General features: G+C 43.7%; 1 protein-coding gene across 4 annotated transcripts in view; it reads left to right on the top strand.

The window, feature by feature from the left end:
* The window catches only part of DOCK8 (dedicator of cytokinesis 8), a 233153-nt gene extending 219959 nt beyond the window's left edge, over window positions 1-13194 (top strand). For all 4 annotated transcript variants that reach the window (XM_047767727.1, XM_047767728.1, XM_047767730.1 and 1 more), the window contains 4 exons: window positions 2071-2214; window positions 3858-3964; window positions 12082-12252; window positions 12843-13194. In XM_047767727.1, the coding sequence (XP_047623683.1) occupies window positions 2071-2214; window positions 3858-3964; window positions 12082-12252; window positions 12843-12903 (483 nt within the window). In that variant the 3' untranslated portion in view covers window positions 12904-13194. The remainder of the gene's footprint in view (window positions 1-2070; window positions 2215-3857; window positions 3965-12081; window positions 12253-12842) is intronic.
* Window positions 13195-14926: the final 1732 nt, after the last annotated feature.

Below are 14926 nucleotides of genomic sequence, written 5' to 3'. Positions count from 1 at the left end.
AGGACCTCATTGCTTATCCATTCTAAATGTAATAGTTTGCATCTTTCACTTTAAAACACATCACATGTACATTTATTTTTCATTCTTTTTTGTGTAGTGCCACAGTCTTCTCTGAGATTTGGGGTTGGCTGATCCTAGTTCAGCATTGTCTTTCTTCTATGAACCTCACCCATAAGGCATTGTCTGTGATTTTCAGTTTTGGTTTCTGTCAAGCAGAGTGAGAACTTAAAGATCCTTGTTAAATGATATGGGAGTAGAATGTTTCTGGATTTTTATTTCTTTGCCCCCAGCCTTTTACAGTTGTCTTACACACACTTCATAAGACAGGAATCTTTATAGAAACTCACTTTCATAACGTCTTGCCCAAGCATTAGCTTGGTTTTCATAGAAACAACTCTTCTTCTTGCCACACCCACAGCTCACCGGTTTACACTTTATTTCATTAGATGAGGTCATTAAAATAGCAAGTATAACAGGCATCCTCAAGTTGGTGGAACACGGATGAATTGTGTGAATGCATAGCTTACTGGGCAGAAGCTCAATGACTGGGCTCCCTGGAGGGAAGCCCACCAGCTCAGGTGTTCAGAGACCACTGCAGAGAGCAGGTTTCACAGAGAACTGAGAAAGCCCAAACTGATGACTCAGCCAAGGGAAGGTTCATTTACAAGCATCTGCTGGATTCCTTACTGTTTTGAACTTTTGAGCCCTAGGACATGTAGTCATAGCACAGAAATAAACCCATGGTCCTAGTAACAGTCCTCGAAATATTTTCTTGGCCATTGTAATTCCCTGAGAACCTCAGTGTGTTGGTTTGTTAGTGCCATTGTAACAAAGTACCATAAGCTGGGTGACTTGAACAGCAGACATGTACTGTCTTCTAGTCCCAGAGGCCAGATGTTGGCAGGGTTGGTTCCTTCTGAAAGATGTGAGAGAAGTATCTGTTCAGGTAGCTGCCTTCTCCCTGTGGTCTGCACATCATCTTCCTTCTGTGTCTATCTCTATGTCCAGATTTCCTCTTCTATTAGGGACATATAGGTCATATTGGATTAGGGCCTATCCTGATGACCTCATTTAAACTTGGTTACCTCTATAAAGATCCTATCTCAAATAAAGTCACATTCCAAGGTGTTGGAGGTTAGGACTTGAATACATGAATTTAGAGGGGGCATGATTCCACCTATAACATGCACCAGGGACCGTACTCCAAGCCAACAGAACGTAGCAACTAGCAGATTGACCCTTAAGAGGATTCTATTTACTAAGAATTCACTTTCATGGTGAATTGGAGAAGGCACACATGATGCCAAAATCTTGTGCTGTAGTGGGGAAGAAAATCTTGAATGCCATGCTTCTAATAGCTTTCCCAATTATAAGTCAAGTGACCTGTTCAACAGTGGAAAAGGAAATCTAACAGTGTGGAAAGAACATGGATTTTTGAGTGTAGGTATTTTTGTACTCAAAATCTGGGGATCACTTTGCTGTACAGTAGAAAATTGACAGAACACCGTAAACCAGCTATAATGGAAAAGATAAAAATCTTTTTTTAAAAATCTGGCCTCTGCATTTACTACCTGTGTCATTTTGTGGCACTTATTTAACCTTACACATCCCCCTTTGATTGTAAAGTGGAGAGAATAGGAGGTTGTTTAAAGGAATAAATGATAAATGTATGTGAAGTTCTTGGAATATAATAAGTACTTAAGAAATGTTAGCTCTTCCTGCCTCTTAACCTATCCAGATTATTTTAAATTGCTCTGAAAAGCCAGAATTCCCATTGTGGCTCAGGAGGTTAAGGATCCAGCACTACCACAAGCCCAGCATAGGTCACAGATGCAGCTTAGATCCTATGTTGCTGTGGCTGTGTCCTAGGCAGCAGCTGCAGCTCCAATTCAACCCCTGGCCCGGAAATTTCCATAAGCCTCTGGTGCAGCCATAAAAAGAAAAAAATTGCTCTGAAAGCCTTCTAAGCTGCTACTTCAAACCCAAGTGCCATCTTTGTCATAGCTCCAGGTTTGTCCATGGCTTATGAGACCAGACAATGACTCCCCTATATTTATGTCTTATGTTCAGTTTGTTTTGACACCAATCGAAGTTGCCATTGAAGAAATGAAGAAGAAGACCCTGCAGTTAGCTGTCGCCATTAACCAGGAGCCCCCTGATGCCAAGATGCTTCAGATGGTGCTGCAGGGCTCTGTCGGAGCTACTGTCAATCAAGTAAGCAAAACCAGCTAGTGGCAGCTTCTCTGGTTCTTATTATTTTGATTTTCATTATATGTTTCAACCCTCTTTCCTTGAGATCAATAAGGAGTCTGATCAATATAGAAATGATATTCCTTGGGAGTTCTCTGCTTACTCAGTGGGTTAAAGATGTGGCATTGGCACTGCTGTGATGCAGGTTCGAGCCTTGGCCTGAGAACTTTGGCATGCCACAAAACAGAACAAATGATGTTCCCGAGTCCCATCGTGGCACAGCAGTTAACAAATCCGACTAGGAACCATGAGGTTTTGGGTTCGGTCCCTGGCCTTGCTCAGTGGGTTAAGGATCCAGCATTGCCATGAGCTGTGGTGTAGGTCGCAGACATGGCTCAGATCCCTCATTGCTGTGGCTCTGGCATAGGCTGGTGGCTACAGCTCCGATTAGACCCCCTAGCCTGGGAACCTCCATGTGCTGTGAGTGCGGCCCTAGAAAAGATGAAAAGACAAAAAAAAATGATATTCCTACACTAAGACTCAACTCTTGAGGAGATTTTTCTGCTTCATGTAACAACCCAAGGTAGACAGGAAATCCTGGAGATGAGTAGACCATGTCTAATGAGTATCGTTTTCTCAGAGAAGTCTTCACTTGGGGCCGATTCTGCCAATATGATCCAGGTTTGGGTCTGTTGGAGTGCTTAATCATGTCCACTTTAGGCAGAATTGTTTCAGGGCTTGAGACAAATCTAAGAATCCCAATAGGAGAGAAGGGAAAGTTCCTCGGACATCTAACCCCTGGGTCAGTCGCCTGCTGAAACCAGTATACAGAGCCCTCCTAAGCAGGAGTGAGCTGGAAATGGCTCTTGGGCCACTTAGAACAGACTGAATTTTCATAGACCCATAAGATTTCTGACTTCTGTCTCAGCATGAAACTAATCCAGCTTCAGAAGGAGGAAGCACCAGCTTAGTTCTCTCTGTCCAGCATGCTTCCTTAATTTCAGCTCTAGATCTGCAGACCTCCACACACAAATACTCAATGTGTATCGTGACCCTTTCCTCACTTGGCACAACTGAACTGGACTCTCCTGCAAAACTTCTGTGTCCGCGTCACATCAAGGGAACAGAGATAGCCGAGAGGAGAGGTGACTGTTATATTTCCAAGATCAGAAATTATTAAGACGCTTTTGCCTTTGTAAGCCCTAATCCTTTATGAAAATGGAAGACTTTATAAGCCCACAACCATGGATTACATGTACTCTGCGTGTATGTGACACAAGCCAGTAATTATACAGGGTGGTGCTTGCCAGTGGGGCAACTAGACAAGTGAATGAATGAATAGATCAAGACAATCCACATTTTCAGAAAAGCAACTCAAAGCACATACCCTTTGAGGTAGCATATTACCCTTCTATATCAAGGAAAATCTATTACTGGTAGTATTTCATTAAGGTAATACATTTATACTTTTGAAGATGATCCTAAAACTCCAGACTCCTAAGGACTCAGCATTTTCCTCAGCAGTTCAGGACCTTTCCTTGATTTTTTATTTTGGTCAAACTAACTGCAAAATTAAATGTTCAAACAAAGAAGTCACTCCAACATGTTCTCCCAAGTAATTTCATTTCTTCTCCAGCATCAGTCATGTTTTTCACTTTCTCCATCAGGGACCACTGGAAGTAGCCCAAGTATTTTTGGCCGAAATTCCAGCTGACCCAAAACTCTATCGACATCACAACAAGTTGAGATTATGCTTTAAGGAATTCATAATGCGGTAAGAGGGAAGAGGGCTGGGAAGGTAGTAGAGCAATGGCTCTAAAAGTCTGGTCCCCACCCAGGCCAGCTGCTTCAGCCTCACTTGAAAAATTTGTTGGAGAGGCAGATTCCTGTTTACCAATCAGATCTTTTGAGTAAGAATCTCCAGAGTTAGGGCACAGCAACCTGTGTTTTAAGGAGCCCTCCAGGAGATTCTGATGCAGGCCCCTGTTTGAGAATCCTGCATCAAGGAACACTACTTGCCCTACTAATAAGTAACTAACATGTAAACTATATAGTGCTTTTATTATCTCACATGTACCTCACAACCATATTATAAAACATGTTTTCATTTTACAAAAGGAGAAATGGAGGTTCAGAGATGGAAGATGATTTTACTTAAGGTCACACAGCCAGTTAGTAGCAGTGTTGAGTTCAAAGTGGGTCTTCTGAATCCAAATAGCCCACCCCTCCTTCAAGGTGCTGATTTTCCACTGATGCCTCTAGAGGCTGAGTGGTTCTTGGCACTGGCCAAGCCTTTGTCATTGTCCATATCATAGAGCAACTTCTTTACCAAAAGGGAAAAGACATTGCCTCAGATTGAGAGAGGCAAGACTCTAAAACTGGGATTTTACAAAAGTATCATGTCTATGGCAGAGCTGAGTACAATTAGTCCCACATAAGATGCACAAAAGGAAGCGGATTTTCTTAGGGATGGTCCTTTAACAAAGTCGTGTACTAGTTATCACAGACTTCTCTTTCTCCCAAGAGGGCCTGCAAAAATGCTGGATTTTCAAAATCAAATTCACTGTTGAAAATGTTGTTCTTGAACCCTTCCTTTGATTCACATGGGAAAGCAGGATGTAATCCCACTTCCCGCCTGCTGGGTGGACAGCCGCCCTCTCCTGGGAATGCCACAGGAATATGTATCAGTGATTCTCAAACTTCGCTGTGCAAACAGATGCCCTAAGTATCTTGTCAAAATGCAGATTCCAATTCAGTAGGTCTGGGGCCTGAGACTCTGCATTTCTTACAAGCTCCCAGGTGCTTATGAAATTGCTAGAGGAAACCAAACTTTGAGTAGAGGTTATAACACTGTACAGGTTGCTCAACTGCTGCCATCTCACATTTTCTCTTCCCTCCCTCCTCCCCAGGGGCTTCTTCCCTCACGCCAGGACTGTTGTCACTCCCATTTTTCCTTCCCTTTCCTCCCTTCAAAACTATTACACTTTTGAACAACTATAGATGACAGTCCAATCTTTCAGTAAATACTTAATGAACCCATATGTTGTGCCAAGCACCGTGCTATGCTACACATGGGCAAAGATGAAGTCCTAGTAAATGAGAAAAGGCTACAGGCAAAACAGTACTTCTGAGAGTTCCCACTGTGGTGCAGAGGGGTCTGTGCAGCACCAGGACACAAGTTCAATCCCCCACCCAGCTCAGTGGGTTAAAGAGTCTGATGTTTGCCAAAGCTGCAGCATAGGTCACACATGAGGCTCAGATATGATCCCTGGCCTGGGAACTCCATATACCTCAAGGCAGCAAAAAAAGAAAACAAACAGATAGTACTTCTCATGACTTGGTTGTCAAAGTACAGTGACTTTCTTTCCACTTTATTAACAAAGATCAAAAGTACAGGTGAGATTGTGGTGAAATTTGCATAACTGTATCAATCTACTAAAACTCATCAAACCATACATTCACAAGGGCAAATGTGATGATCTGTCACTTATACCCTCAATACAAATAGTAGGCGAGGAAACCTTCCTTTGCTTAATTGCTTCTCGAGTCCAGTCAGCAGGCTGTGGCTTTATCATGAATACCAGAACTGTTTGGTCAAGTGGTTTGCACCTGTGCTATCAGCAGAGGTGACGCAGGACTGGAAAATGTGTAGGGGTGAAACTATTCTTAGGTCTTGCCCAGATTTCCAAGGTGAGCATAAGTGAGCCTTCTGATGCTAATGGCTAGTAGCAGAAATGTATGTTGACTGGCTGCCCTCAGGCTGGGTCCCACCACTGGGCCCTTCTGACTGAGCTGTAGCAGAACTGGAGCCATAAAAAAACATGAGCCATCCAGCCAGTCCCACGGCTCTTCAGATGGTTGCCAAGATGGGGCTTCCACCTCCTCCTGCTTTTTCCTACAATAAGAAAAAAAACCTCAGGTTTTTAGAAGTCAGGATGGAGAGCAACAACATTCTGATTCCCTCCTGTGCTCCCCAAAACACCCAGACTATTTTTTTTATATAATGATTTTTATTTGTTTCTGTTATAGCTGGTTTACAGTGTTCTGTCAATTTTCTACAGCACAGCATGGTGACCCAGTCACACATACATGTATACATTCTTTTTTCTCACATTATCATGCTCCATCATAGGTGACTCAGCCATAAAAAAGAACAAAATAATGCCATTTGCAGCCACATGGATGGAACTAGAGAGTCTCAGACTGAGTGAAGTAAGTCAGAAAGAGAAAGACAAATATAATATGATACCACTTATATCTGGAATCTAATATATGGCACAAATGAACCTTTCTATAGAAAAGAAAATCATGGACCAGACTATTTTTAAACACTGCAGCCTGTGCCAGTCTGTGTTTTTAAATTTTCTTCTTCTTACATTTCTGTGTTACTCAGCTTGGGCCACTATAACACTACAAAGAGACTTGAACAACAGATATTTATTTCTCATAGTGCTGGAGGCTGGGAAGTCCAAGGTTAAGGTGCCAGCAGATTCAGTTCCTGGGGAGAACCTCCTTGCTGGTAATGTCCATCTTCTCACTGTATCCTCTCACAGTAGAGACGGGAAGAAGACAGCTCTAGTATTCCTTCTTACAAGGTCACTAATCCCATCATGTGGGTCCCATCCTCATGCCTGATTTAGACCTTCTTTCCTCCCAAAGGCTCCACCTCCAAATTCCATCACATGGGGGTCAGGGCTTCAACATATTAATTTGGGGGAACACACACATTCAGTCCATAACAGTATGTGACTCTCATTCCTATAAAGACAAAGTGATTCTTAAATTATAGCAGGCGAGTTCCCTTCTTGGCTCAGCAGTGACGAACCCGACTAGTATCTATGAGGATGTGGGTTTAATCCCTTTGCCTTGCTCAGTGGGTTAAGGATCTGGCATTGCCATGAGCTGTGGTGTAGGTCACAGATGAGGCTCAGATCCCACATTGCTGTGGCTATGGCGTGAGATGGCAGCTGCTGTTCCAATTTGACCCCTAGCCTGGAAACTTCCAAATGCCACAAGTGCGGCCCTTAAAAAAAAAAAAGCAAAGAAAAGATAGCAGGATTCAATGGCATCAGTTCCAGGCTGCCTTTAAGAGACATAGTTTCAGATACACCCAGATAGGGTTTCACTGTACACAGAGTCAAAAAACAGGATGATGCATGGTGGTGTTTTTAAACAGGAGTTAGGGTCTGGGAATTGGAAGGAAAGGGAATTTGTCCAAGTAGCCAGAGGAGAACCAAGTGTGGGCAGTGTGAGTAGAAACAGAAGCAGTAGGTAGAAAGAGACCTGAATATTTGGTGAGAAAACAAAGCATTAAATATCATGAGAGGTCACTCAGGTGCTGGTCAATAGTGGCAATGTGTGAAGGACTTCTGTCCCTTTTCCAGCATCTCTTAGTGGGCCTAGGAGGCTGGATAGGAAATTGGGAGCCAAGTGGAGCAGCACAAAACACACACACACACACACACACACACACACACACACGTGTGTGTGTGCATGCACATGCATGGCTTCCCCACCCCCATCCCACCTGCTGTTATCCTACAGAGAAAAAAATCCATTTTTGTTACAGTGCCTCCTATCCTCTCTCCTAGCCCACCCCCACCCCTGGTTCTCTTAAACAAGCTCTCAGTCCTCGGGGCTTGGCGGGGTCTCTGGCTTCAGGGCCAGGCACTGTCAGAGGGTTGCTGGGCTGATACCGAAATAAATAATATTGCACAATCATTGGGACCACAGGGTTCTGTGACTCCTCAGGACAAAAGCCCAGGGCCTGAAGGAGGTAAAAGACGGTGAAATGTGAATCAAGCATTAAAGACTAGCCTGGAATCTGATCTGGGGACCCCCACCCCCTACCTGGGCTCTGAAGTGGTCAGTAGGTCCGAAGAATCTGCTTCCAGCATATCCATCACTCTAGGCACAGGAGGATGGAGGGAGCCTATCCCTTATTTCTCCAGTATCCTGCCCCTCATTCTAGTAGCTCTGTTTTTTCAGTGGGTTTCAGGTGTAGACTTGCTAAAGCATTACTAGGAGGAAGGTGAGAGAGTCAAATACTACAAATTAGGACTCCAGAGAGAACAGTTCCAACTTGAAACCAAGGCCATGTGCCTGGAGTCTAGCTGGCAGGGTCAGGGTCCTTCCTTGGTAGCATTTGGGGTGTTGAGGTTAGGAATAGGACTCTCAAGTCAGGTTGCCTGGGTCCAAATACCCACTCTGCCTTAACCAGTTGTGTAACCTTGGGCAAGATACCTTCCTCAGTTTCCCCAGCTGTAAAATGGGAATGATAATAGAAACTACCTCTTAAAGTTAGTATCAGGATAAAAAGAGTCAGTAGAGTAGGCACAGATTAAGTGATTGATAAGTACAAGATTAATCATGGGGGCAAATAGAGACTAGATCAGTTTGAGTAGGAAAGAGAATTAATCCAATTTACATATAGATATTGTCTACCCGTGACTTGTCTGCCCCTATAAGATTTGTACCATAACACACAGTGGAGCTGATAAGACATCAGCCTGGGAGCAGCAAGATCCCAGATTTACATCCACTTCTGCTGGTCCAACAGGTGTGTGACTTTGGACAAGGCTCTTCATCTTTTTGCATCTTAGTCATTGACTAGGGAGGAAAAAAAGGAACTAAAGTATAAAATCTCTATTAATAGTCGATCATCCTAGACCTATTGAATAAATAATTTCTGCACTCAGACTGGGTCGAATGGGAATAATAACAGTAACAAAAATGTATTCTATACATTTTCCATATTTAACTCATTTAATTTACAAAAATTTATGAGGTAGACTATTATCATCTTCACATCTCAGGTGAAGAAACTCAGGCATGGAAAGCTTAAGTAACTTGCCTAATGTCACAAAGCCAATAAGCAGCAAAGCAGAATTCAGAGGTGAGCACCCTAGCTGTAGAATCTGTCCCTTTAACTGCTATGTTGTACTGTTCTCTCTAGAAACTACATTCAGTAACAGAGAATGGGAGTAAAATTGGCTTAAATAAAAACTTAATTTTCTTTCAGATGAAATAAAATCAGAGCTAGTCATCCCAGAGCTGTGTGGTGGCAACATTGGCTCTTACCCTCTGTTTCCCTCTGCTATCCTGGTTATAGTGTTATACTGGTCCTCGTAGTCACAATATGGCTGCTATTGCTCTGGCCATCACAGCCACATCCTAGGTATCAGGAATAGAAGTGAGGAAAGAGCAAAAGCCTATACCCCTTTAAAGAGCTTTCCTAGTGACTTCATCTTGTATCTCATCAGCCATCCCTATCTGTAAGGGAGGCTGGGAAAGATAATTTTCCAGGTGCATATACCACCTGGAGTTCTGTTATTTAGGAAGAGTAGGAACGGATACTGAGGGAAAAACTAGCAGTTTTTTCCATACTGAGGGACTGATGTGTGAGCAGTGCTGAAGGAGCATTACAGAGGACAGAGGGCAAGCGATGCAGAGAATGAGGGCTACATGACCAGCCTCTCTGTAGAAAAGACACCTAGCTCCTTAAATAGAGGCCTGTGGAAGTTACTCCCCGCAAAAGCCAGGAGCCATATTCTGGAAGCACAACTTCCTTCCCTTTCTAGTCTCCATCAGTTTGGTTTCTGTAGGACTCTGACTGCTGAAAAACTCCAGCACATTGACTATAAGAAAATGCTTGGGAGTTCCCGTCGTGGCTCAGTGGTTAACGAATCCAACTGGGAACCACGAGGTCATGGGCTCAATCCCTGGCCTTGCTCAGTGGGTTAAGGATCTGTTGTTGCCATGAGCTGTGGTGTAGGTCACAGACGTGGCTCAGATCCCGAGTTTCTGTGGCTGTGCCATAGGCCGGTGGCTACAGCTCCAATTAGACCCCCAGCCTGGGAGCCTCCATATGCTGTAGGAGCAGCCCGAGAAAAGGTAAAAAGATTTTTAAAAAAAGAAAGAAAAAAAAAGAAAAGAAAATGCTTGTGGAAGTTCCCTTGCGGTGCAGCTGGTTAAGGATCTGGCATTGCTGTCACAACTGCAGCACAGTTTCCATCCCGGGCCTGGGAACTTCCACATGCCACAGGCACAGCCATAAATAAAAGAGGGGGGAAATGCTTTTGTTAGTGAACTTATCAATGAAAGGAACAGCAAAAGAGGGGGCTGTCTAGAGCAGTGGTGTCACTGAGTGAGAGCAGCACTGTTCAGACATTTGTGAACCTAATGAAAATGTTACAGATAAGACTATGTAAAAATATTGTTTGCAATGTAGTTATATGATCCTGTGTGCATTTCCCAAGAGATATGGCTTTCTCTAGGAGGGAAGTTGAATGCCTGGCTCTCTGTTTTTTACTCCACCTATATTAATATAGTCTTCTAAAAACAATATTTTGTCTTCTGATAAAAACCACACAGATTGTCGTTACTTCTCCTCAGATTTGCAGAGTAGACATCTACAGGCCTCCTGTAATCTGCCAGTGTCACAAAACTGGGCCTCAAAGTCACCCTGAAACTGACTTCATTTTACACATAGTGGTAGATTATAACTGTTAGTTAAGAGGCAATAAAAAAAATAATAGCAGTTCCCGTTGTGGTTCAGTGGGTTACAAACCTGACTGGTGTCCATGAGGATGCGAGTTCAATCCCTGGCCTCACACAGTGGGTTAGAGGATCTAGCATTGCCGGGAGCTATGATGTACATTGCAGATGTGGCTCAGATCTGGTGTTGCTGTGGCTGTGACAAAGGCCAGCAGCTGCAGCTCCAATTTGACCCCTAGCCTGGGAATGTCCATATGCTGCAAGCGTGGCCCTAAAAAAAAAAAAATAATAATAATAAGGGGTGATGTAGGTTTCTCAGGATTCAAAGGCTTTATACCTCCCCTTCCTACCTCCTCTCTGAAACTTTTTTTTTTTTTTTTTGCTTCTTAGGGCCACATTGGTGCCATATGGGAGTTCCCAGGCTAGAGGTCGAATCTGAGCTATAGCTGCCTGCCTACACCACAGCCACAGCAACTCGGCATCTGAGCCACATCTGCAACCTACCCTCACAGGTCACAGCAATGCCAAATCCCTAACCCACTGGGTGAGGCCAGGGATCGAACCTGCATCCTCATGGATCCTAGTTGGGATCGTTAACCACTGAGCCACAAAGGGAACTCCCTTCCCTGAAACTTTTGATATGAAACCTTAGGTATCCTACAGTTTGCTTCAGTTAATGTCCAACTTAAAAGATAGGTGAAAATGCAGTCCAGGGAGTTCTTTTGGCTTCTGGGGCAAATTAAAGCACACCATTCTTCCACAGCATGCTAATTCTCTGATGAAGCGGTGGCCATAGGTTTACTCTTGCCTAGGCCATGGTGCTTTCATGCCACCCTCCTTACCTTTGTCATCCCGAGTGTTACAGAGTGGTAATAGGGAGGATTCGGCAGCAAGGCCCGGGTATCTGCATCGCATAATCCAAATCTAGCCCCGCTATTCGGAGAATAGCTTAGACCACAGTGATCACAGGAATCCTATTTATGTGAAGGAAAACCAAATTATTACCAATCAGTGCATATCAGCAAAGTTTCAACCATCATGTCGTCATCCCTTTGAGGTCTGTTGATTTGTAAGTTACCTTAGGTAGACCAGTATAACATAAAAGGCCAAGCTTCATCAGGTTTAAATAACATGCTTTGCCTCTTTGGTATGGACCAGACTGTGTGGGAGACAGGCACTGAATCCTGCTTTGCAGTTTACTGGCTTGATGACATGAGGCAAGCTTCTTAAGCTTTCCATGCCTGAGTTTCTTCACCCGAGGCATGAGGGTGATAATAGCCTGCCTCATTCATTTGGTATAGATTAAATGATTTAAATATAGAAAATCTCTAAGCACTTCAAACTCCAGTGAAAGAAAACCTCATTTTCCTCCCTGCCCCAATATTTGCCTCTCAGATGCGGTGAAGCCGTGGAGAAAAACAAGCGTCTCATCACGGCCGACCAAAAGGAGTATCAGCTGGAACTCAAAAAGAACTACCACAAGCTGAGAGAGAGCCTCCGGCCAATGATTGAACGGAAAATTCCAGAACTCTACAAGCCGATATTCAGAGTCGAGAGTCAAAAGAGGTGAGAGGAGAGCAGGGGAGGCCTCTTCCTGGAGGAGAAATGAGCATGCTGGGGGCCCAGCAGCTGAACCGGGGCACCTCCAGGGGTGGAATCAGAGAAGCCCCAGCGTGATCTGCTCTGCCTGCATCCTGATCCCCCAGCCTTCTCCTTGACCTCCCTGGGGCCTCCGTGTGGCCTGCTGCCAGCTTCTTCCCAGGCCAAATTACTGCCTGTTCCTTCCAGCACAGTGCAAAGGGATGGCTGCACCTTGTTTACGTATTTGCCAAGTTCTCCAAGACTGATGTCCTTTTCTAGAAAGTGATTCCCCCGACCCTTCTTTTTTTTTTTCTTCTGCTTTTTAGAGCCAAACCTGCAGCCTATGGAAGTTCCCAGGCTAGGGGTCAATTCGGAGCTGCAGCTGCCAGCCACAGCCACAGCCACAGCAATGCGGGATCCTTAATCCACTGGATGGGGCCAGGGATTGAACCCACATCCTCATGGGTATCAGTCAGGTTTGTAACTCGCTGAGCCACAAGAGAATCCCCCCCTCCCCACCTCTTTAAAAGGTGACTTGATCTTTCTTACCTCTGTCCTCTCTCTCTCAATTTCAGAGACTCCTTCCACAGATCCAGTTTCAGGAAATGTGAAACCCAGTTGTCCCAGGGCAGCTAAGAAAACCTATCTCCACCCATGAAGACTGGAGGCCCTGTGACCCTGGAGGAGAATCCGCTGGTACTTACAACAGAGGACGTTTGACACGAAGGACAGACTACATGCTCCCTGACCAGATGGCACCCTGGAAGCTTTGGGATCCAAGTGACCATGACACCCAAATGGGGTCTGTCTGACCAGATTTTAGCCATTCAGGGGGATGAAGGTGGCAGAGGATGGTTCATCAGTGGCACCTGTGTATTAAAGCATATTTTTTTTCACATTATTGTACAAAACAAGGCATAAACAGCATCTTCTGCTGAGTGGTCATGCACTGTCTAGCCAAGGGATGACTTCCTGTCACCTGTCTCTGAATCTAACCTATGTTTAGATAGACCCCAGTTGCCCAAGGGAAAATGGAAAAATTGAAAAGTGAATTTCACTCCTTCCTCTTTAGGGGAGAGGACAGTGAGCTTGCTGGCGTGCAAAGCATTTTCAATAAATTTGTAAGGGGAGGCCTTACTAGAAGTCAAAAAATGATGAAGGCCAGACATGGAAGAACCACTTAATTATTTGTGAACTTCTTACCATTTTGGTAAGGGGGACTAATTGTTGTATAGTTATTTTTGCTTTATTGTTCTGTTACGTTGTTAACTTAACACACCTTTCTAGAGGAGCACACTGATTTAGGAGACACGGTACTCTGAGCAGCCCGCCCAAAGTGAGAGATCCTACAGCGACTTAAGTTGAAACAATTCTCCTCTAATGCTGTGCCTTTTTTTTTTTTTTTTTAATGCTCACTCTCTCTCTTTTTTTTTTTTTTTTTAAGCTCGCTCTCTGGGACCAAGTTTTTTGTTTGTTTGTTTCTTTTTTGCTGCATCCATGGCACATGGAAGTTCCTGGGCCAGGGATCAAACCCATGCCACAGTTGCAGCCTGTGCCACAGCTGCAGCAACGGGCAGATCCTTAACCCACTTCGCCACAAGAGAACTTCCCAAGTTTATTTTTATAAAAGGATAATATGTCTGCTTCCATTTCTGAACTTGATGCTGTCATTAGCATATGTGCATCACCTACAGAAAATATTCAGCTTTGGATTCTGTGGACAATGTACTTTAGGACAAAGATGAACAAAGTTATTATTTGAGAATTAAATTATATATTTTTAATATGACTGATTACCTTGACTGGTACTAAAAATGTAATAAGAATTGCAAGCAAAATGTTTCCCTTTGTAACTCGTGTTTTTTATTGTAATGATACATAACTCTTTTGTAAAGTACTTCGGAGATGAAGAAAGATGCACAATCATGGCCTTGGTTCAAACAGTGCTAACAGGGTCATCACACATGATCTTGGTGGTCATGAGAGAGAATTCAATTTGGATGATCCCAGAACTTTTTGCTTACACCATCAGGTAGGCATGAATTTATATTCTGAAAGAGGGCTGTTCTTTTTTAGTTACTAAAGCTTACTAGTTTAAGTAGCAAACCTTTTGTTTTTTAGGCATTTGGGGCCAAACTCTATAGTTATGTATTTAATGGCTTTTGAAAATGAGTATACATGACATACTTTAATTTATACATTGTTAAGTGTCTTCTGTGTGGGATACACTGAGTGAGACCAAGGGATACAATTGTGGGATACAATGTGAGACCACATTGTCATAGCCCTCTAAAGCCTCTCCCTGAGCAAGAGCATCTGTATATAATATAGCGATAATACACGGCAGACTAGAACAAGCCCTCGTGGAGAGTAATCTTTTCTGAGTGATTGCAGGACGGCCATTATTATCAACACCTGCAATGCTTTGCCTTCAAACAATAAGGATTAGGTGCTAAATTATGAAGGGCTGATTTTTAACTCTAAGAGCCCTAATACTCCTGTGACCTAAAATATTCTAGATTAAATGTCCCCTGCTTTTAGATACCTGTAGTCACTTGCTGGCAGTCTCTCCCATGGGATGCAACTTGCTTAACAAGTGCAGGGACTGTGTTCATCGTTTTATTCCCATCCCCTAGCCCAGAGCACAGAAGACACTTAA

The sequence above is a fragment of the Phacochoerus africanus genome, chromosome 2 (assembly GCF_016906955.1).
Source record: "Phacochoerus africanus isolate WHEZ1 chromosome 2, ROS_Pafr_v1, whole genome shotgun sequence".
NCBI lineage: Eukaryota > Metazoa > Chordata > Mammalia > Artiodactyla > Suidae > Phacochoerus > Phacochoerus africanus.
Note: the sequence above shows the minus strand (reverse complement) of the source record. Positions and strands in the feature narration are given on the sequence as shown.